At 30.5% G+C, this 23,536-nt stretch overlaps 1 protein-coding gene across 1 annotated transcript in view; it reads left to right on the forward strand.

Annotated features, from left to right (window-relative positions):
- The first annotated feature begins 5,611 nt into the window (after positions 1–5,611).
- The window catches only part of LOC107437312 (non-POU domain-containing octamer-binding protein), a 32,281-nt gene continuing 14,356 nt past the window's right edge, over positions 5,612–23,536 (forward strand). The window contains exons 1-6 of the mRNA XM_043049083.2: positions 5,612–6,106; positions 11,825–12,126; positions 16,016–16,311; positions 17,676–17,730; positions 20,280–20,403; positions 22,004–22,117. Of these exons, the coding sequence (XP_042905017.2) occupies positions 5,738–6,106; positions 11,825–12,126; positions 16,016–16,311; positions 17,676–17,730; positions 20,280–20,403; positions 22,004–22,117 (1,260 nt within the window). The 5' untranslated portion in view covers positions 5,612–5,737. The remainder of the gene's footprint in view (positions 6,107–11,824; positions 12,127–16,015; positions 16,312–17,675; positions 17,731–20,279; positions 20,404–22,003; positions 22,118–23,536) is intronic.

Here is a 23,536-nt window from a genome sequence, read left to right on the forward strand (position 1 = left end):
TTTTTTGAAAAGTTACTGAAGCTGAGAATCGAACCAGCGCCCCATCGCCCCAGCCATCGGTTAATAGTGCAGTGTCTTGACCAACATACTACTCGAACACGAGAAGCCTGCCACAATGTCGCTTCAAAAGTCCTCTCCCTGTCAGCTATGCAATAAATCTTTGCGGCACCCCCTGCATCCCTTAATTCACATATAAATATTTCCTCATCCAGAAATGTTTGGACCATAGACCCCTACTCACTGACCGAGTTTCAAAATTATAACTTAATATTAAAGGGAGTTAGACGGCTTCGAAATTCGAACCCTTCCGCGCCATTTTATTTTATTTTTTTATTATTATTCCAATATGCGTTCTTTAACAAAGAAAGATGCACGATTCTACTCAACGCATGATAAACTGTCGAATATATTGTAAAAACAATTTAAAACAATGGAAATAAACCAATTTTCCAGGATTTTTCCAGTTTTTACCCGTTATTCGCCATTTTCTCAATTTAAAAAAAATTATTTACTATATGTAGGACCCTTTAAAATTTAGAGAAACACATTGAAAAAATAATATAATGCAAAATAAGCGGAAGAAGAAAAAAAAGAAATTTTTTTGAAAAATTGCTGATGCAGGGAATCGAACCAGCGCCCCATCGCCCCTGCTGTCGGTTAATAGTCCGGTGTCTTGACCAACATACTACTCGAACACGAGAAGCCTGCCACAATTTCGCTTCAAAAGTCCTCTCCCAGTCAGCGATGCATTAGATCCCTTAGGCCCCCCCCCCTGCACCCCCTAATTCACATATAAAAATTTCCTCCACCAGAAATGTTTGGACCATAGACCCCTACTTAGGGACCGAGTTTGAAAATTATAACTTAATATTAAAGGGAGTTAGACGGCTTCGAAATTCGAACCCCACCACGCCATTTTATTTTATTTTTTTATAATTATTCCATTATGCGTTCTTTAACAAAGAAACATGCACGATTCTACTCAAAGCATGATAAACTGTCGAATATATTGCAAAAATAGTTTAAAACAATGGAAATAAACCAATTTTCCTGGATTTGTCGAATTTTTACCAGTTATTCGCCATTTTCCTAATTTAAAAAAACTATTTCCTATATGTAGGATCCTTTAAAAAATAGAAAAACACATTGAAAAAATAATATAATGCAAAATAAGCGGAAGAAAGAAAAATAAATTTTTTTTTAAAGTTACTGAAGCTGGGTATCAAACCAGCGCCCCATCGCCCCAGCCGTCTTTTAATAGTCCGGTGTCTTGACCAACATACTACTCGAACACGAGAAGCCTGCCACAATTTCGCTTCAAAAGTCCTCTCACAGTCAAATATGCAATAGATCTGTGAGGCACCCCCTGCATCCCCTAATTCACATATAAAAATTTCCTTAAACAGAAATGTTTGGACTATAGACCCCTACTTAGGAACCGAGTTTGAAAATTATAACTTAACATTAAAGGGAGTTAGACGGCTTCGAAATTCGAACCCGACAGCGCCATTTTATTTTATTTTTTTATAATTATTCCATTATGTGTTCTTTAACAAAGAAAGGAGCACGATTCTACTCAAAGCATGATGAACTGTCGAATATATTGTAAAAATAATTTAAAACAATGAAACAAACCAATTTTCCTGGATTTTTCCAGTTTTTACCTGTTTTCGCCATTTCCCAATTTAAAAAAATTATTTCCTATATGTAGGACCCTTTAAAATATAGAAAAACACATTGAAAAAATAATATAATGCAAAATAAGCGGAAGAAAAAAAATTTTTTTATAAAAAGTTGCTGAAGCTGGGAATCGAACCAGCGCCCCATCGCCCCAGCCATCGGTTAATAGTCCGGTGTCTTGACCAACATACTACTCGAACACGAGAAGCCTGCCACAATTTCGCTTCAAAAGTCCTCTCCCAGTCAGCTATGCAATAAAACTTTGAAGCAGCCCCTGCACCCCCTAATTCACATATAAATATTTCCTCCTCCAGAAATCTTTGGACCATAGACCCCTACTCAGGGACCGAGTTTCAAAATTATAACTAAATATTAAAGGGAGTTAGACGGCTTCGAAATTCGAACCCCTCCGCGCGATTTTATTTTATTTTTTTATTATTATTCCATTATGCGTTCTTCAACAAAGAAAGATGCACGATTCTACTCAAAGCATGATAAACTGTCGAATATATTGTAAAAATAATTTAAAACAATGGAAATATACCAATATTTCTGGATTTTTCCAGTTTTTGCCCGTTATTCGCCATTTTCCGAATTTAAAAAATTATTTCCTATATGTAGGATCCTTTAAAAAATAGAAAAACGCATTGAAAAAATAATATAATGCAAAATAAGCGGAAGCAAAAAAAAAGAAATTTTTTTGAAAAGTTACTGAAGCTGGGAATCGAACCAGCGCCCCATCGCCCCAGCCATCGGTTAATAGTGCGGTGTCTTGACCAACATACTACTCGAACACGAGAAGCCTGCCACAATTTCGCTTCAAAAGTCCTCTCCCAGTCAGCTATGCAATAAATCTTTGAGGCACCCCCTGCATCCCCTAATTCACATATAAATATTTCCTCCTCCAGAAATGTTTGGACCATAGACCCCTACTTAGGGTCCGAGTTTGAAAATTATAACTTAATATTAAAGGGAGTTAGACGGCTTCGAAATTCGAACCCCTCCGCGCCATTTTATTTTATTTTTTTTATTATTATTCCATTATGCGTTCTTCTACAAAGAAAGATGCACGATTCTACTCAAAGCATGATAAACTGTCGAATATATTGTAGAAATAATTTAAAACAATGGAAATAAACCAATTTTCCAGGATTTTTCCAGTTTTTACCCGTTATTCGCCATTTTCTCAATTTAAAAAAAGTTATTTACTATATGTAGGACCCTTTAAAATTTAGAGAAACACATTGAAAAAATAATATAATGCAAAATAAGCGGAAGAAGAAAAAAAAGAAATTTTTTTGAAAAATTGCTGATGCAGGGAATCGAACCAGCGCCCCATCGCCCCAGCTGTCGGTTAATAGTCCAGTGTCTTGACCAACATACTACTCGAACACGAGAAGCCTGCCACAATTTCGCTTCAAAAGTCCTCTCCCAGTCAGCGATGCATTAGATCCCTTAGGCTCCCCCTGCACCCCCTAATTCACATATAAAAATTTCCTCCATCAGAAGTGTTTGGAGCATAGACCCCTACTTAGGGTCCGAGTTTGAAAATTATAACTTAATATTAAAGGGAGTTAGACGACTTCGAAATTCGAACCCCACAGCGCCATTTTATTTTATTTTTTTATAATTATTCCATTATGTGTTCTTTTACAAAGAAAGAAGCACGATTCTCCTCAAAGCATGATAAACTGTCGAATATATTGTAAAAACAATTTAAAACAATGGAAATAAACCAATTTTCCAGGATTTTTCCAGTTTTTACCCGTTATTCGCCATTTTCTCAATTTAAAAAAAATTATTTACTATATGTAGGACCCTTTAAAATTTAGAGAAACACATTGAAAAAATAATATAATGCAAAATAAGCGGAAGAAGAAAAAAAAGAAATTTTTTTGAAAAATTGCTGATGCAGGGAATCGAACCAGCGCCCCATCGCCCCAGCTGTCGGTTAATAGTCCGGTGTCTTGACCAACATACTACTCGAACACGAGAAGCCTGTCGCAATTTCGCTTTCCTCTCCCAGTCAGCTAAGTAATAGATGTTTGAGGCCCCCCCTGCACCCCCTAATTCACATATAAAAATTTCCTCCACCAGAAATGTTTGGAGCATAGACCCCTACTTAGGGACCGAGTTTGAAAATTATAACTTAATATTAAAGGGAGTTAGACGGCTTCGAAATTCGAACCCCACCACGCCATTTTATTTTATTTTTTTATAATTATTCCATTATGCGTTCTTTAACAAAGAAACATGCACGATTCTACACAAAGCATGATAAACTGTCGAATATATTGCAAAAATAATTTTAAAAAATGGAAATAATCCAATTTTCCTGGATTTTTCCAGTTTTTACCCGTTATTCGCCATTTAACCAATTTAAAAAAATTATTTCCTATATGTAGGACCCTTTGAAATATAGAAAAACACATTGAAAAAATAATATAATGCAAAATAAGCGGAAGAAGAAAAAAAAGAAATTTTTTTGAAAAGTTGGTGAAGCTGAGATTCGTTTAAAGCTGTTTAGAAAATGAATTGCCCCATTTTATCAGAAGACTATTTTTGATATATATACATAGTAAACTACAGGGTCACATTGTGTACCCCCTATGGGGTCTATAAATATTTTCTCTGGTAGTGTACACTATTACCCGGTAATATAATACGTGGTCCAATTTGAATATTATAGGTTATTATTAGAGGAAGATATTGGACCATATTTTTATACAGAATATTGACTTCGAATTTTTTCATTTAAACGCTATTCAACACACTATTATATTAATACATACATAGGTAATTAAAGAGTCTCATTGTATACCCCATTTTAGGTTTATAATTATTTCTTCTGGTAGGGTACACTATTACCCGGTAATATCATACGTGGTCCAATTAAAATATTAACAAAACAATTCTTTAATATTAAACAATTAAACGTCAAAAACAATTGATCTTGAAAAGTCTATAAAACCTTTTGTATCTGGTAAAGCTTGAAAATGTCAAACGTTTATGCGTAAATATTTGCATATCATAAAATATTATGATATACAAATATATAAGCACTCATTATGTTATACTCATTAAAAATATCAATTATAATTGATGCTTAATCAGGAATACTGAAGGGATATATTCTCCTTAATTAAACCAACGGCTATCTTTTTCTTTCTTTTTTTAACCAGGAAATTGTTCATGGTTATTTATTTTGATATGTTTCTTAAATTATCATTTAGGGTTTTCTTAAATTAACAAGTCCCGCAGTGGACTGATCGTTAAGACACGGTTTCCAGCAGATCACCGAAGTCAAGCATCACTGACTCCGGTCAGTGTGCGGGTGGGTGACCACTTTGATCAGTCCGCGTAGGGATCGAGGGTGTGCGGTATTGGTCCTCGTTAAACTGCTCTACCGTAAAGTGCTCGACTTCAGGTGTAGGTCGTCGGGCTACCGAAGCGGGGGTGCCATCCCCTCTGCGGGGGATTAAAATTGTGATGGCATGTCTTCGGATCATCCTCAGGGATGTTTCCCAGACCGTCGCCAATAGCCCATTGTGCAGCTCAAGTGTGAAGTAAATAAGCAAATTAATCAATCAATAAATAAACAAATATTTAGGATTTTATAATTTTCTGGCAGAAATATACCCCGTTGTGACTCCACCAAACAGTTAAGGGGTTGTTGTTGGAGTTAAATCCGTTAGCGTCCATGCTGGGAATAGCGTCTTTACGATCAGTCCACAGCGGGAGACAGTTAAAGGGAGAAAAGAAGTTATGATTATTCTTTTAAATTCAGATTTCTTTTTCAAAATTGTTCCGAGTTAAGGACGCCGTTTCGTGTTTCGCCCTGGGCGTGGAAACGTCTTCAGTCGGCAGTCTACCTTGCGACAACAACAGCAATCAACCACTCATCCTAACGTATTGATAAGTGAGCTATAAGCAGAAAGCAGCAAAGAGCTCCAAAATCGCCTGTCAGTCATCATCTTCAAGGCGTGCTTGGTCGTTGGGTAGCTCGAGCTTTAGGTAACTTTGAGTAATATTTGCTGTGGTTTGTTAAATAATAAATATGACTGAAAACCCACAAGTAGTAGATTATGAACATGCAAATTCTGCTCCTGACGCGCGAAATAATCGTAAAACAAACAATCGAAATGATAGACGAGCACCACCTGGCCGATCGCAAAACGCCGACAACCAACAGTGGCAGCGGAAAGATTTTGTTAAAGAAAAATTGGATGCTATCTGTGGACCGACAATAAATTTAACAACAAAGGACGATCCTTCAGCGCGAAAATTCTCTGGACGATGCAGACTATTTGTAGGAAATTTGCCGACTAATATTACTGAAGATGATTTTAGAAAAATGTTTGAAAAGTTTGGAGAACTTGGTGAAGTTTTCCTAAACAAGCAAAATGGATTCGGATTCATTAGACTGGTGAGTGAAAAAATGTATGTTTCGTAGATGATTTTGTAGTTTTTAAAATAATGAGGGGGATATATTTATCGACTATGCCAACCTTCATTTATCAAAAGTTACCTCATGATAGAACCAAGTTAACATGTCTTATATACTAGTGAATTGTTATTTAATATTTATAGTGGTAGTTACGCCACAGAAATATTGTGTGATGTTGAATTTAAGTCTTAGCAACTTCCAAGCGGCAGCCTGTGAGAAACTGAAAAAGTCACATAAGGGAACCAGATCATAGTCACCCTCGGGCTGTATATGTTTTTTTTTTTTCCATTTGGTGATTGTAGTTGGGGGGACATATCACAATAAGGCTGCCCACTAGTGATGTAACGAATAGTGATGGGGCCGAATACCAAATATTCAACCAAATTTTAGGCGGAATACTTGCTTTTTAAAAATTTCTCTTTTGATTGTAATTTTGTAATTAAAGTAATTTTCAAATTTTAAATTAAAAATTAATTAAATATTAACGAAATTGCTTTTTTAATCTTTGTATATTTACAAATTTTTTAAGAACTTGATTTCTTTTTTGTAATAATTTAAATATCTTGATGCCAATAACAAGGCAATATGGCTTTTATAAATCTAAATAATTAATAATAGCATTTTTTAGTTATAGTTATACTTGTAATTTATATGCTATTTAAAGAACTCATTACTACTGTTAAATGTATTCTTAACTTTCTTTTTTGTCAGAAAAATTATTAAAACCCAGAAAATTAAGAACTTTTTAAAAAGTTTCACCTTTGAAATTTTAATTTTGTAATTAAATAATTTTCAATTTTTAAATTACAAATGAAATAAATATTAAAAAATTTGCTTTTTTAAACTTTCTATATTTTAAAAAAAATTTAACAACTTGATGTATTTTTTGTAATATTTTAAATATCTTGATGCCAACAATACGGCTTTCACAAATCTAAATAATTAATAATAGCATATTTTAACTAATTATACTTGTAATTTATATATTTTATTTAAAATAACTCATTACTACTGTTAAATGTATTTTTTAATTTTCTTTTTTGCCAGAAAAATTATTAAAACCCAGAAAGCTAAAAACTTATATGTCAATTTTTTAAAATCATTTAAAAAATTGACTTAATTCGAATAACTTCATTATTCGGCCGAATAACTTCAGTATTCCGCTGGGCCGAATACCGAATTGTGGCCGAAAATTCGTTACATCCCTACTGCCTACTAGAAACTTTTTTGTTCCTCAATGAAACTATATGCCCCACAAAAACAAATTGAAAGAATTGTTTATTCCAGAAGAACAAATTAAAAGATAAGGCTTTCCAATTCTTCATAAATCTATCATTCCTTATCTCTTCCTTTTCTGACCCTATGGTTGGTCTTCACATCATCACATCCCTTGCTTTGTAGCCTCCACCATGTGAAAGGGAAGGGCGACCACAAAATATTTGTAGTTTACAAATTTTGTGATGGGTCAAGTTTCATTGGTGGAATCAAACCACCTTGTGCAGAGCCTAAAAAAATATTCACATATGTTTTGTTGGTTGTTTGTTATATATCGACATTAGAAATGGCTATAGTTTGTCTACATTAAGAACTTCCCCTGCCGCGAAGTCTTGCTATGAGAACAAGACTAGCTCATTTCAGGGAGGGTAGCTCTCTTCACTCTAGGGCTAATTCAGTAGACTGAAGAAAAAGATACCCTTAACTTGTCGACCCGAGCCAAAATCTGTCCTAAGCAATGTCCTAAGCAACTATAGATATTATTAATCTGAGGCATTTTTGAAAATGCGTCTACAGATTCGTAGCCATTTTAAAAAGTGCTTATTTTTGTTTTTTAAAAGGCCTTGAAGAGGCTTTTTTTATTGAATATTTGTAAATGTTTCAGTTTTTCTTCCTCAAATAAAACTTTTCTCTTAATCATGTCAAGCGCCAGGGTTGCAAAAAAAAAAGGTCTTTTTAAAAATAAAAAAAAATGCCGGACTGTCTAGCTTCAATTAAAAAAGGCTCAGGGGATCTTTTTTTTCCCCCATTAGTATTTCTTGACTTTAACAACAACAAAAAACTTGAATTTTGGATTTCAACTACATGTTCTATTTGATTTATGTATGAATTATTTAAATATGATCTTTAAACCCTACTCCAGCGGAAAAAAAGAGAGAAATTCTAGATATTCCTGTATATGGATGATAAACTAAAATATAATGTATTTACAGACTGGTTAACAAAGTTTGAGAAATCTAACAGTTAACTTAATTTTAAATTCTATTCCTCATCTTAATTTTGAGTGACAACTTACTATGATTTTGGCATGACAACAAATCATAGCACTGAAATTCTGAAAAAATCTGAGATTTTGTTAACCTTGCTAAAACCAAACTTGTTATATTTTCTTTTTAATATTGGCAATCAAAATGCATAGAGCAGAACTCTATACCTATTGCAGCAATTTGCATGCTTACAGCGTTCATGTGTGGGGAATCATAAGAGAAGAAAGTACGCTAGTGTCTGACTTGATTTTCAATTAGATTAAAAACTTTTGAGTTAGCAAGCCATATGGAACTGAAAACTACGTTGAACATTGCATCACGAAGATATTAAAAAGTATTTTCGACAATTAAATACTGAAAAATTCTTGAAAGCATAGTTTTTTGCACTATTGGTGCAATTTTGGCAAACTTTTTACATTGATGCATGTTCCTTTTCAAGTTAAAGGATTAATATTTTCAGCAGACTTGGGGGCATGCAAATCTGCTGAAAATTAGACGAAAACATTTTTTGTTTAGATATTCAGCTAGTTCCAATAGAATTTCATTAGATGCTGCCAATCTGTGAATAATTTCTCTTTACTTAAAATTCATTCTTCTGTTGTTAAATTCACCCCATTAAATTAAGGATTCAATATATTTGCTGCATAGTGAGTACGTTTTTAATACCATAGTTTTTCTTTTCAACAGATAGCGATATTTTGATATTTCTATTTTCTACGATATTTTTAAGGAGATTTTTTTTTTTTTTAAAGAAACATCTTATTGATACTGATTGATAGTTTTTAAGGACAGTATCTTAAGGAGAACTTCCGATATACAGAAATGCTCTTCAGATAGTTTATTCAATGTAATTCATTTTACTATGGAATATGCACATGATAATTAGTAAATATAATTATTGTAACTCACAAAAAAAGTCCTTCATTTGCATAGCGTTTTTAAAAAGCTCTTATTTTCGATTATTGCTTTTTAAAAGCTCTTAAAGGTGCTTTTTTCATTGGGTGTTTTTAAAAAGTGCTTAATTTTCTCTTTACCCTGTTGATTTTTGCAGCGTATTATGCAAAAAGATACTGTTTAAATTATTCTATTCAATGTTTTCGCTATTAACTCAACCCCAATCTATTTTGGCGTACCGTCGGTACTTAGCGTATGAAAACACCATTTGCTTTATGATTCAAAATTTCCTGATTTTTGACAATTGTCAAAAACTATACCTGCAAAACTAAAGTTTTTTTTTGACATGACGGTTAAATCCGGACAAGTATGCTAAATTTTATGTAAACATTAATGTTCTAAGCACAAAATCTTTTTATTAGTAAACTTAATAACATATTTTCCGAAAATTAAACACTTTTAATTATTTAAATTTATTTAAAACCAAAAAAAATGATAAATTTTAAAAAACTTTTCCATTTTTCACAATAATTAATTTATCAAGTATATATATATACATAAATATTGGGGGGAATATAAATTGAAACCAAAAAGGAGTTTATAGAATGAAAGTGCAAAAAATATAAGCATTTTAGAGTAATATAAATTTGAATAAATTATTTCAATTTAAAAAAACTTATAATGTTTAAAGAAAAACCAAACCAAAAAGAATTTTTTATAGCGTTCAGAAGTTCCCGAGGGCCACACACCAACAGTCGGTGGGGTGTATTTGGCCTGTGGGCCTCAGGTTGTGCACCCCTAGTTCAATGATATGCTTTACGAAAAAAAAAAAGAACGAAAGAACAAGAAGTAAAAAAGAAAAAATACAATAGACACATTTTGTTTCAAAGTTATTTTTGTTAAAAATCAATTGTCAGAAATTACCAAATTTCTGACAATTACCATCAATTGTCAGAAACTTACCAAACCTGCCTAATTTTATATTTTTTTAAGAGCTTAAAAATATTTTTGAATGCTTGAAAGGTGCTTATTTTTTGTTGAAAAATTTGGCTACACCGTGTTCATAGATATCAATCATCTAATATTATGTAACAAAAATATTTTAAAAAATTTGAAACGTTCAGTAAATTATAAGTTTTAGGTATAATGGGAATAATCAGTTTTTAAGAATAATATTCTTGGTAACATTATTTATGCCTGAAGTGCAATCCAATGAACAATTTTGTGCACTTAAAATTGTTCTAGAAAGCAATTTTTTAAAGTTTTTATTCAGTAGGTATAATTCCACTTGATGTGACTTTCTTAATTTTATTTTTATTCCCTGTATAATTTAGTATTTATAAATATTTTTTAACTGTTTGAAGTAATAAATAAATTCAATATCACATTTAGAGTATGTCGTCATTTTATGTAACTTCTAAGAAAATATTCTCTGTGATGAGAATATTTTTAAGAATATTATCCTAGAAGAATAATACAACTCTAGAACGGAGAGGTTTACATCTCTAAGGACAATGGCATTTTACCTAGATTTTATTTTTTTAACAAAAATAACTTTGAAACAAAATGTGTCTATTGTATTTTTTCTTCTTTACTTCTTGTTCTTTTGTTCTTTTTTTTTTCGTAAAGCATATCATTGAACTAGGGGTGCACAACCTGAGGCCCACAGGCCAAATACACCCCACCGACTGTTGGTGTGTGGCCCTCGGGAACTTCTAAACGCTATAAAAAATTCTTTTTGGTTTGGTTTTTCTTTAAACATTATAAGTTTTTTTAAATTGAAATAATTTATTCAAATTTATATTACTCTAAAATGCTTATATTTTTTGCACTTTCATTCTATAAACTCCTTTTTGGTTTCAATTTATATTCCCCCCAATATTTATGTATATATATATACTTGATAAATTAATTATTGTGAAAAATGGAAAAGTTTTTTAAAATTTATCATTTTTTTGGTTTTAAATAAATTTAAATAATTAAAAGTGTTTAATTTTCGGAAAATATGTTATTAAGTTTACTAATAAAAAGATTTTGTGCTTAGAACATTAATGTTTACATAAAATTTAGCATATTTGCGGCTAACATGACTAAATATGCATGCGGCACTTTGTTAATCTACCTGCCGTGCAAGTAGCCCTTCACTCAAAAAGGTTGTGCACCCCTACATTAAAGAATGAAAAATGAATATTTTTATTGGAAATAATACTTAAAATCTCAAAAGTCGACAAATTGAGAAAATGACCCTATGTGCTTGCGTATCCGGCAAATATTTGCTTTAGAGATTCATATTTTTTTAAAAAAATTTCCCAGAAATTGAGTATGTAATTGGCCAAATCATCGAACCTAACTTTGGTGAGGAAAATGTTACATATACGTGTAGTAATTAATCTACCAAAAAAAATTGCTTCATCTTCGTTTTAGCAAACCAAACAGTAGAATTTCGTTACCTGTTTTTTTTTTTAAATAATTATAGCTTGTGTAATTAAAGACAATTTATTATGTTATTGTATTTCATTGTTTTCTTATGACTGTTGAATAGGACACGAGGCAGAATGCTGAAAATGCAAGAAATGCATTGGATTTTACTATGAAAGATGGCAAACAGCTCAGGGTTCGTTTTGCTACCCATGGTGCAGCTCTCAAGATCAAAAATCTTCCACCCTGGGTTTCAAATGAGCTCTTGGAAACAGCATTTGGAGTGTTTGGAGACATTGAAAGAGCGATTGTTGTTGTGGATGACCGTGAGCGACCCATCGGTGAAGGTATCGTAGAGTTCACAAGGAAACAGTCTGCACAAACAGCCTTGAAGCGATGTTCTGAAGGGTGTTTTCTTCTTACAAGGTGTGTCTTCACCCTCATTTAATGGGGTTTTTTTTCCCTGCCCTAACCCCACCCAAAAAAAGCCACAGTTTGAGGGTTTTTAACTTCTTTTTAGAAAATTTCTAATTTGGGGAGGTTTTTCCACCTAAGAGTAAACCATAGCGGGTAGCGTTTTTAAAAAGTGCTTAAAGGTGCTTATTTTCAATTCTCGTCTTTTAAGGGCATTTTTTGCATTGGGTGTTATTAAAAAGTGCTTTTCCAAAATGAAATTTTTTACTTTACCATGCTGATTTTCTCCACGTATTATGCAAAAGCTTGCTTTTCACATTGTTCTATTGAACGCTTTTACAATTCATTCAACCATAATCTATTCAGCGTACTGTCGGTCCATGGCATATGATAGCGCGAATCATTTTACAGGTTTGATGAAATAGTTGTCCACATGTGCGTATAGTGAGCGAGGATCAGTGAGATTATTGCACTCTCGTGTGCAACTCTGCTGCATTTTGCAAGATATTCTCAATTTCAAGCTTCATTTTTCACCCTCTTAAATCAAACCGAAAAATCTCTGTAGATCATTTTTTAATGGCTAATATAAACAAGAAAAGAGGTCTTTCTCAAAAACTAGATATTTTATCATGATCATGTAAAGTCTTAGAAAATTATTTTGCATTTTGTTAATATATATAGTGCTTAAAAATATTTGAGTGCTTACAAATTACTTAAAAGGTGCTTATTTCTGGTTGAAAGATTTGGCTTTGCATCCTGTAAGCATTTTTGAAAATCACTGAATAATTCTAGATTATTTTTATGAGCACAAACAAATTGGTGGTGGAGTAACTTTTCAAACCAGGATTGGCAAAAATTATGATCTTTTATCGAGTAATTTAGATTGTATCACCCTTGTTTTTAAGCATAAAAAAATCAGATGGCAAACAGCTTTTCATTTTACTTTTCTTTTGATTTGCATTTTGTTCCATTTTCATAATCTACCTAAAAGGTGCTTGCTAGAGACAAACGAAACTCAATGTTTATGTATACCTGTTACTAACTTATACAGAGTTGCCACTTCACAGGGAAAATCTGAAAAATGCAGGGACTTTTTAAATCATCTAAAATAACAGGAAAATTTATTTCTTATTTTTGTTTTTTCAAAAAGGTAGACCTCTCAAAGCACAATCTATGGGATATTTAAGGATGATAGTTCAGCTATATTATATTATAGCATTATTTGTTTTATGTTGATCTGTTCCTTATTTCTCTTAAGTTGCATCTAAAAGTCTTCTTTAGATTGAGATTTATATAAATATTTTTTACTTCAATAAATGTAACAGGGTTCCCACGGTCCTTAAAAGTTCTTAAAAAACTGCTTAATTTTTATTTTAGAAAATAAGGGCCCTTAAAAGTACTTAATTTTGGTACAAGGTTTTTAAAAGTCCTTAATTTTTCAGCTTCACTATAGTTGATGGGAACTATTTTTCAGTTCAATTTTTTAAAACTTAAAGTTCTTTTGTCATCTAGAATTAAACCATGCATTGAGGGTAGAACATTTTAGAGCTACAGGAAGGGGGCGTGTGAGAGGTTGCTATAGACAAGGGGAATATGCATGTCCTTTCATTAATATATTGGTTTTTTCATTAGCATATTCTGCCTTTTGTCTAGAATGATACTCCGAGGGGGTACTGCAATTGGAAGGGATTTTTCTTTTTTGAGGGAGGGGGAAGTTCTAAGGTACCTAAGTAGAAGACCCACACAGATCTTCAAAATGGACAGAATTCAAGAAATTCAGTTTTACTAGTATCTGCTTATGGGAATAAAGTAAAACCCTAAGAGAAGTATCAAAAAAACTTTTTTAACTGGAATCCATAACAAAAACTATTTGCAAAACTCTTAAAGAATTAAATAAATTTGTACAATATTTCAATGTGTAATAAGTAACTGTAAATTTATAGAAAACAGTAGCATTTTTACAAATTCATGTTAGTACTAGCTAACCTAGGTTTTTCATCAAAAACTGCTTGCTAAATAAGAATATGATTTGCTTCTAACAAGAAAATTAAATATTTGGTAACTATTTATGACGTGTTTTGTTGCAATGTAAAAGTGTTTTTAAAGTTTTAGATTGTTGCGCTTTTATTTTTTATTCTTAAGGCTAAGCAGATTGTTACATAAAAATTTAAGTCTACTTAATTAAAAGATTCCAAACTTTCTGTTATTAATATCTTAAATTCAAACTTAGATTTTAATAATCATTTTATTCAGTAAACATCGCAACTTATTATACTTTTTTTTATTTATTTTTTAAATTTCGATTTAACTTTTGGTTGCTTTGCTTTAAAATTAGTTCATGTTTTTCACCAGATTGTTTTAGTTATATTATGCAAAGTTAATTCCTATTCACAGTTTTGACTTGAAATAATTTTAGGTAAAGTTCTTCATAAAAGTAAATATAACATCACAATTGATGTTTAGTAATAATTCACAAAGTGTTTAAGTTACATACCGTTTTCAATAGGTTTTTCATAATATTTTTCTTTTTTTTTTTCAAAACATTATCTGATAAGGTGATATTACAGGATCATTTTATAATAAAAAAAATACCACTTTCAGTTTGAAACTGTTACTTTGCGATAAAATTATAATAACAAATCATAATAATAGTAGAGAATAATATTAAGAATGATAAAGGATGACAGAAATTTTACTAGTCAATATCTGTAAATTATGAAAAAATAAATAATTTATCAGTATTTATTAATTAAGGAACCTTATCAATTTTCTAGCCATAGGAATGTGTTGATTCCTTTAAAAAATCATTTTCAACCCTTTTATTTATATGTTTCACCAAGAACTAATAAAGAACACATTTTTCGAAAATTATAAAACTTCTCAAAGATAATTGTATTTTTATTCCAAAAAAATTTTCATAAAAATGTTTATTGCAATGCATTTAAAAAAAATTTATTCAGTTAAGTCTAATGAAAAAAAAAGTGAAATGAATTAAGGTGCTTAGATATTAGTATGGCCTGTTTTTACTTGAAATAGTACTTAATTTAACATGACATAGTTAAGGAAACTGCACTCATGCATAACTCTAATTCAACTTTTTAGAATTAATTCTCTTAATATATACTCTTATGCATGAAAACATTTTCTTAATAGAAAATAAAGAATTTTCTTGGCGTAACTGAATGTTTAGCAAGATTGGCACACAACTGAATGTGTGAATCAGGTCTAGTAACGAAATATACAAACTTATTTTAATAATTTTTTCAATGCTTTTTTCGAATTTCTTTATTTACTCTTTTTTCGATATATGATAAAAAGTAGTAAATCTTGACTTATGCTCTTAATTTTTCAATTCAATTTCAACGAAATCATTAAAAATGGAATACGAATTAGTTTCAACTCTGTAACCATCTGAAAATTTATATATATATTTTTTAAAAAAACTTGATCTGGGTCTGCTAAAATTACTTTGGCGAGCCTTGTTAATTAATACAATTATATCAGTACTTACATTATACATAATACTTTTTTTAAGAAAAAATTTTATTTATTGATTTTTCTTTTTTACGAAAGGTAAATAATTGTCACTGTTGGTATATGTACATATTCGATGATGAACAATTATACTATTTTTAAGATCCTTAATTTTTCAAAAAATTCCTTAATTTTTTTTAAAAAAAGTCCTTAAGTTTTGCTTTGTTAAAAGAGTGGGAACCCTGTACTTATAAGTACTTATATAATTTTCATTTTTGTTTTCTCTTTTTGACTTAACATGATTATGCATGTCTCAAAACTTTACTTGTAGCCTAAAAAACGTCTGTAGTAAAATCTCTGTTATTTTATTTCTTCAATGTTGGCACGTATGCTATAATTAATCTGTATATTGATTATCTATTCATAGTTCCCCTCGACCTGTAGTTGTGGAACCTTTAGACCACAGAGATGAGGATGATGGTCTGCCAGAGAAAAACTTTCAGAAAACGAATAAACAGTATTTAAAAGAAAGAGAGATCGGACCTCGGCTAGCTGAGCCCGGAACTTTTGAGTATGACTTTGCCAACAGATGGAAACAGCTGTATGGGTTAGAGAAACAAAAGAGAGATCACTTAGAGAAAGAAATTGAAGAGGGAAGGCGTGCTTTAGCAGATCAAATGGATTTTGCCATCTACGACCATGAGGCTAACCTTCTTCGTGAAAGTGAGTTTTCTGTATTGATCTATAAAAATAATTGGAGAGTTTTTTTAGTAGGAAACTGTTGCATCAAAATAGTTTGTTGTGTAAAAATCATAGATATTTTGTAATATTATCAGAAGGAGACATAATTTAATAATCAAAATGCTTTTGGGCCATTTCTATATTAAACAGTTTAGGCTAAATTTCACTTTGTGGAGTAGCTGTTTTAAGTAAGACTAATTTATACTATTCTGAGCTATAGAAAGAAAGTGCTTTTTTAAAGAGTCCCTGAACTGCTGACCCAATTTTTGGGTTTACAACTACTTATTTTTGTGTTTTCAACTCTGTAGCCTTAAAATTTTGAACCCAATCCAGAAGACAAGGGAACTCCTGGATGAAGTATTGGGAGAAATATGCCTTTGTGGAGGTATTTTTTGATGGAACTAACTTGCATGTGTGTTACATGGAGAGGAAAACCTCCCACGGTTAGCCTGACAGGCAAGAGGACTTTAACCCATGATCCGTCTACCACTTAACATCAGTATTGTAGTGGTTTCGAACCGGATGCGGAATTCGTGTTAACCAGCTGCCGCTGGAAATCGAACCCGACTCTAATATTTACTATGAAATTTTTAAAAATATTAATACAAACAAAAGTTAGATAAAATTATCCCCTGTTTAAACTTGTTATTTAATCCTCGTTAACAAGTAAAATTACTTCTTATTTATTTCTTTTCACTGTTGAGTAACACAATTTGTTAATATTGTTCCTATCAGTAATACAAGTATCCAAAAATAATATGTTGAAGTATAATGTACCATTTAATATCATATTTCGGATACATTTAATTCATTTTGTTTTAAAATGTGAGAAAGTGCAAGCTTTTAATTCAGGAATTCAAATTTTGTTTTGAGAAAACTAATTTTTATAACCGTTGTCAAACAGCCGGCTCAAATTTGGGTTTACAACTACTGATGTTAAACTCCATAGCCTTGTAATTTTGAGCCCAATCCAGAAAACAAGGGAACTCTTGGATCAAGTATTGGGAGAAATTTGACTTTGTGGAAGACTTCTTGGTGGAACTAACCCATATTTTTGTTACATGGAGAGAAAAGCCATAAAAATCTCCCATAGTTAACCTGACAGCAAAGGAGACTCTAACCGAATATCCGTCTACCAATGAGGATATTTTATGTCAGCACCATGGTCCGTGCGAGCCGGATGCGGAATTCGTATCAACCAGCCATCATTGGCATTCGAACCCGTGAATGCTCTACCCCTTGAGCTATCATAGCTCAAGTTGCTTTCTTAGAAGTTTGATAATTACTTGCGTATCTTGGAATTACCCCTGATTTGACAATTTTTTTTAATGTAATTTTTTTTCTAGGACTTCGCCAAATGGAAGAACAGAGTGTTATGATTCAAAGAGAAAAAGAATTAAGGTGAGTTAGTTATGTTTTATTTTACTGAGCAATCACAGTAATTATTGCATTATATTACACTATAGTAATTGTGTAATTACAGATACAGTAAATGTGCAGTAATTCAAAACTTGTTTGTTTAGAAATATTTTTTATTTTAAAATGAATTTAGAACATAAAGTGTTACCTCTGTTATATTTTCATTTTTTGGAGAGAAAAAATTAAACAATAATCCGAAATAAAAATTAAAAAAAAAATATTTTTCACATAAATTAAAAAGGTCAAAATGATTTCTTTAAAAGAAAATATCAGTTGAGCACATTACTTGAATATGTTTCTCTCATTATCGAAGAGTTACTTTATCTCTTTTGAAAATGTTGTAGATAATAATTAATAAAAGCTTAATTTTTTTAAATATATCATTTTATTATCTTTTAAAATAATTTTTTCTCTGTTAGTTAATGCTGATAAATTGATAAGAATTTAAATCAAATGTTAATAAATTTGCTTGTATTATTAAAAGATAATTGTAACTTAAATTAGTAAGAGGCAGAAAGCACAGGATGAAATCTGAGAATTTAAGTTTTAATGAAAATTTCGATTTTAGAAAATTTTGTGATAATGTGGTGATATAATTTCTGCTTGTAGTTGTCTAGAAAAAAATTAAATTAGTATTATCATGTTCATATATAGCTTATTTTGTTTTTTGACAAAATTTCCCCACTTTTAAAACTTAAAACGAATTCTTAATTTTTCTGTATTATTTTGTTTTACTCTATGATTTTGTTTCCAAGGAAATCAAAAATTTATTTGGTTACTTGAACCGCAGGCTTCGGTCAAAATAAGGATCAAACATTGCCTATAGCAGTGAACATACATTATATCTTCACACATTTCTTTACTTTTCGCTTGTACTCCATTGTTGCTACACCTTCAAAGCAGGGTTGCAAAAAACCCGGGTTTTTGTAGAAAAACCCAACCTGAGTGGGTTTTATTGGGCTTTTCTGAGTTTTTCAAAAGAGAGGGCAGGGATAAGTACCTTATTTTAAAAAAGCTTATTTTAATATTAATAATAAAGTTTAATTTTATAAATTGACTTCATATAGATAATTAATACAAATAAGTTGATGTGAAAGTCTGAAAAAAGTTTCTTCTGACATCTAGATACAAAGTGTTATATGTACTCACATACATCACACATTTGAAACTTATTTTAACACAGGATTACTTTTTATTTATATTTTAATCTTAAAAAATATTTGAGGAACATTCTTTATTTGCATAGAAAGCGAATAAATGGCACTGAATAATCAATGACCATACAGTCAAATCTAGTCAGCAAGGTGACTCTCCAGTCTCCAACACAATTAGTTTTTTCACTATAGGTTAATTTTTTTTAGGCTAGACTACATAAATATTTCAATAGAATAGCTCTTTAATATAACAGAGGATAAAAAAAGAAATCAATCTTAGAAAAACCCAGTAACACCCACTTTAGGGTGGGTTTTTTGCAACCATGCTTCAAAGCAGACACTAAGTACAGAAGACCAATCCAACTTTGAAATATATATGAATTTTGTATTTAATTTCTTGAAAGTGGACTTAGTATTGCTTTGAACTTGCTTTGTTAACCATTGTCGGCAGATGAACTACTCAACAGCTGCAGTTACTTTCATCATTAAAATATGGTATTATTGTGTAAAACAAACTTTTTTGGGGGAAGGGAACTCTTTGCTAATTTAACAATCCCTGTGGCAGAATTTTTTCGAGTTATCTACGACAAACCTCTCTAGCACTAATATCTTTCTGCAAGATACTTTTTATAACGAACATATATGTTACCAATTTAAAATTACAGGAGTGCTGTGTTTACGAAAAAAAATTATAATTTTTTTTTAATTGAACATGGAATAATTTTTTATGCTATTATTATGGGTGATATTCTTGCATTTTATTTGGGGGGACGCAAATTATTTCCTCTTTCACATTTTGTAAATAATCATCACTATAAAAAAGTAATTAAAAGTCATGAAATCTGTAGTAGTAATTGCAGAAAAAAGATCGACGAAATCACGCGAATCAAACTCCTCAAATGCATGATTTGTTTCTAGATTTTCAGATTTAAAAACTGTAGAGAAATCAATAGCAATAACTACTGAAGAAAAGATCGCATTATTTCCTTAAAAAGTAAATACTCAAATGCACGATTCGAAATTTCCATATTGTTTGAAATATATCGAAATATTTAAAATCCACACGAAAATCAATATCAATAACTGCTAAAAAATAAATTTGAAACATTACTTCAATTTACGATACTATTGGCATAAATTGAGTCAGTCAAGAACGTTACCTAAATGCATGATTCAAATATTATGTGTAAATTTCTGAAGGAAAGAAAATAATTTTTTACTTTTTAGAAGAAAAATCTTTTCTGCAAGAACTCTGTAACGTTCTGCGATAATGTCGCTGTGGTTCTGCCACAGGGATAACAATATTATTGAGTTACATTCTGTTTTCAATTTTCATTTAATCTTTAAAAAAAAATTTTTTTCATGGATGTTCTTCAGGCGTGAAGAAGAAAGGAGAAGGGAAGAGGCACGCCGTCAGCAGGAGATGTTGATACGTCGGCAAGAAGAAGATCTTCTTAGAAACAGTATGAGGAGGTATCCAGAAGAAAAGATGATGATGCAGGTAATTCTTCAATATTAAAGACTGGGCCAAAGTGGGCCCAGCCTGAAAAACCTCAACCAGGTTTTTTCAGCGAGTCTGCTTGAAAGACCATATTTAATTCCCTTAAATTGAGAAAGTTTCCTTTAAAAAATCTTTATTAAAATAGAATTTTTGTGCAGATTATTGCATGTCTAAATATTTAAATAAGTGTCACTAGTACATAATAAAGCAAGCCTCATTTATTCAATGTAGTTCCTGATGTAGTTCTCCTCATTCCTTCAATGTACTCATTTATCCAAGTTGGTGTTAATTTATTTTTTCTCTTGATTTATTCTCACTTTTGCCTGTTCCTGAATTATGCACTTAATTTCTGATAGGTAATATGTAAAGTTGAAATTTCATTTTTACTCTTTAGAGATTTCATTCTTGACTTAATAAATTTCAGAGCTTTATTTTATGGCTTGCAATTATTTATGATATGTGTGGATGAATTGTAATAATCTTCTGTTATGTAATAAACTACAGTGTGATCTGTTTTTATCCTAGCAAAATCATATATTACCCCTAAAATTTACCTAAAATTTTTTGAAAAAAGTTCCTAAAATTACCCTAAAATTTTTAAAAACTTTGCTGCTACCCCTGGTTATTCATTATTATAAAATGTAAGTTATGATTATTACAATGTACTGAATTTTAAAGAAGGTTTAAAAAATATGCAATGTATATGCTTTTACTTATACATCGTATATGTATACAATTTATTAAAAAAAAAAAAGGTATAAAAAAAGGCTCCACTGTCAATTTTAGAAAAATTGGATTCAATAACAGAAAATTTGGTAAGTGCATAACCAGGGTTAGGTTTTTACCAGGAAAAAAGTAGTTACCAAGGCATGGTAAAAACTAGGTTTTTACTGCTGAAAACCTGGTAAATAATGTTTATTTATTTACAGATATAATGGATACAGACAAAAATTATAAATTTCCATATTATATTTTGTATTAAGAATTATTAACTATATATTTAATATTAAAATATATTTATACAAATGTGTATGAATAACTAGTTTTCAAAATAACTGCTGAATTTAAAGAATAATCTGTTGTATGAATTTCCATCAATATAGAGTTCTATAAAAGCTTAAAACTCTTAAAAAAAAAAACAGGTGGTTTTTCAAAATTTTGTAACAATTAGCTCTTAATTGGTTACAAAAGTCAATAAATTGCTTGTAGAAAGTTTACTCATTTAAAGTTTTTCATTTTATCTAAGTTTGGTCCTACCAATCTCCTAGCACAATACATTTGGTTCCATTCTTTTAGATAAAAAAATCTCTTTTTCCTTTTTTTTAAAACTTAATTCATAATGTCAAGCCATTTAAATTCATTGCAATAAGAGTTTATAAAAACTTTTATAGTGTAAAACTGAAGTTGTTCTTAAGAATTCGAGTTATGTTTTGAACTAAGATTGCCAGATTATTTTTGGAGCAGCGTTACATTGCTAATTTACATACGTGTTTTTTTGCTTCTTAAATATTTTGTTCTGACTTTTTCCTTCATTAATGACATGACACCATGTCCCAGATGTTTTATATCACTGATTCTAAATTAAATATATTCCATTAAGGATTCCGGAATACCAAAACTGCCTCCAGGTTCCTTATCACAAACACCTTCATCTGATCCCTCATCTATATACAGTAATAGTGCAATGCCTGGATCTGGCATGGGACCTCCACCGGTAAGACTCTTTCTGGCATTCCTTTTTAATCATGTTTTGTGCTTGATTCTCAATAATATAAAGAATGAAAATAAATATTTCATATCTGCCAACTCTACTGGAATTTGCCAGTTTCTCCTGGCTTTCAGGTTTAATAAAAATCCTCCTGGTTTTTGTACATTTTCAGAAAATTTCCTAAAATTTAGTAAGTTTCCTAAAAAAATCCCTTTTGAAATAGCATTTTTGCACAGATTGCTCGCTTGAGTATTTAAATATGTATTACTAATACATAATGAAGCAGCCCTCATTTGCAGAGAAAGATAAAATTATAAGCTTGAAACTTTTTTTGTTCTAAAGTGTTCAGTTTCTTTTATTCAGAACTCCCTTTTTAAATTAAAAGTCTTTACTATCTCTGATTAATTACTATTAGTATTCAAAATGATGAGTAAGCATAGTACAAAGCATTTCAAGTTCACTTAATGTCAATCATAACTGGAAAATATTGCAGTTTTTTTTCCATTTTGATGACTTTAAAAATTCCTAAAATTCTATGAGTAAAATATTTAATACATTGTGCAATAATTATCATGAAATTATTTTTGTAAAATGTACTTGATTGTTTCCTATCCATGTTGGCAGCTATGATATTAATAAATAAATAAAGTTATTATTGTCAAATTGAGGAAGGTTTTAGACAAGATTTCTTGGTAATTTAGAAACCTTTGAAAATGCTTTAGGCATTCTATTTTTTTCTTTTTGTAGTGAGCACTTAGTCTTTCAATTCAAATGTTAAGATATCATTTTTCCTTGAAAAACAAATTAATTTAATTTTGGTTTGATGTTAATTGTTGTGTGATAATGTTTTAATATGATCTAGTTTCAAATAATATTCATGCTAAGAAAGGTTACAGATATACTATGAACAGTTTGCATGCTGATATAATTTCTGGAGGAAAAAAATTATTAAATTTTAGTTTTAAAGTCTGGCAAAAAAGTAATTAAGCTTAACTGTGGTGTAGTCTATTTTCTATGCTTTTTATTCTATTAAATTTTTAAAAAAAAGTTATAAAAAACTAAAATTATTTTGTAAAGCAAAATAATTGAGTTTTGCTTTGCTAATTTTTAAAAAAAGCTGATTTCGAATTATGTTTATGGTATGGAACGCTTCATATCTATTATTATATTGCTATAATTTTTAAAAAATAAATAAATATCTCTTAATACAATTAAAATAATATAACTTTACATATATATATAAAGCTTTATATAGTATAATTTAATTATTTTGAGTCTACGTGTGTGTGTGTGTGGGAATTTTAACATATTATAATTAAAAAAGAACATTTTTAAAAAAAGGGAAAATAAATAAATTTTAGTTTGCTAATTATTGTTTGATAATTTTTGAAGTGGTATAGTTTTTAATTATGTTTATTCTGTAGA

The sequence above is a fragment of the Parasteatoda tepidariorum genome, chromosome 5 (assembly GCF_982258835.1).
Source record: "Parasteatoda tepidariorum strain Cologne lab strain chromosome 5, Ptep-v5.0, whole genome shotgun sequence".
Taxonomy (NCBI): Eukaryota; Metazoa; Arthropoda; class Arachnida; order Araneae; family Theridiidae; genus Parasteatoda; species Parasteatoda tepidariorum.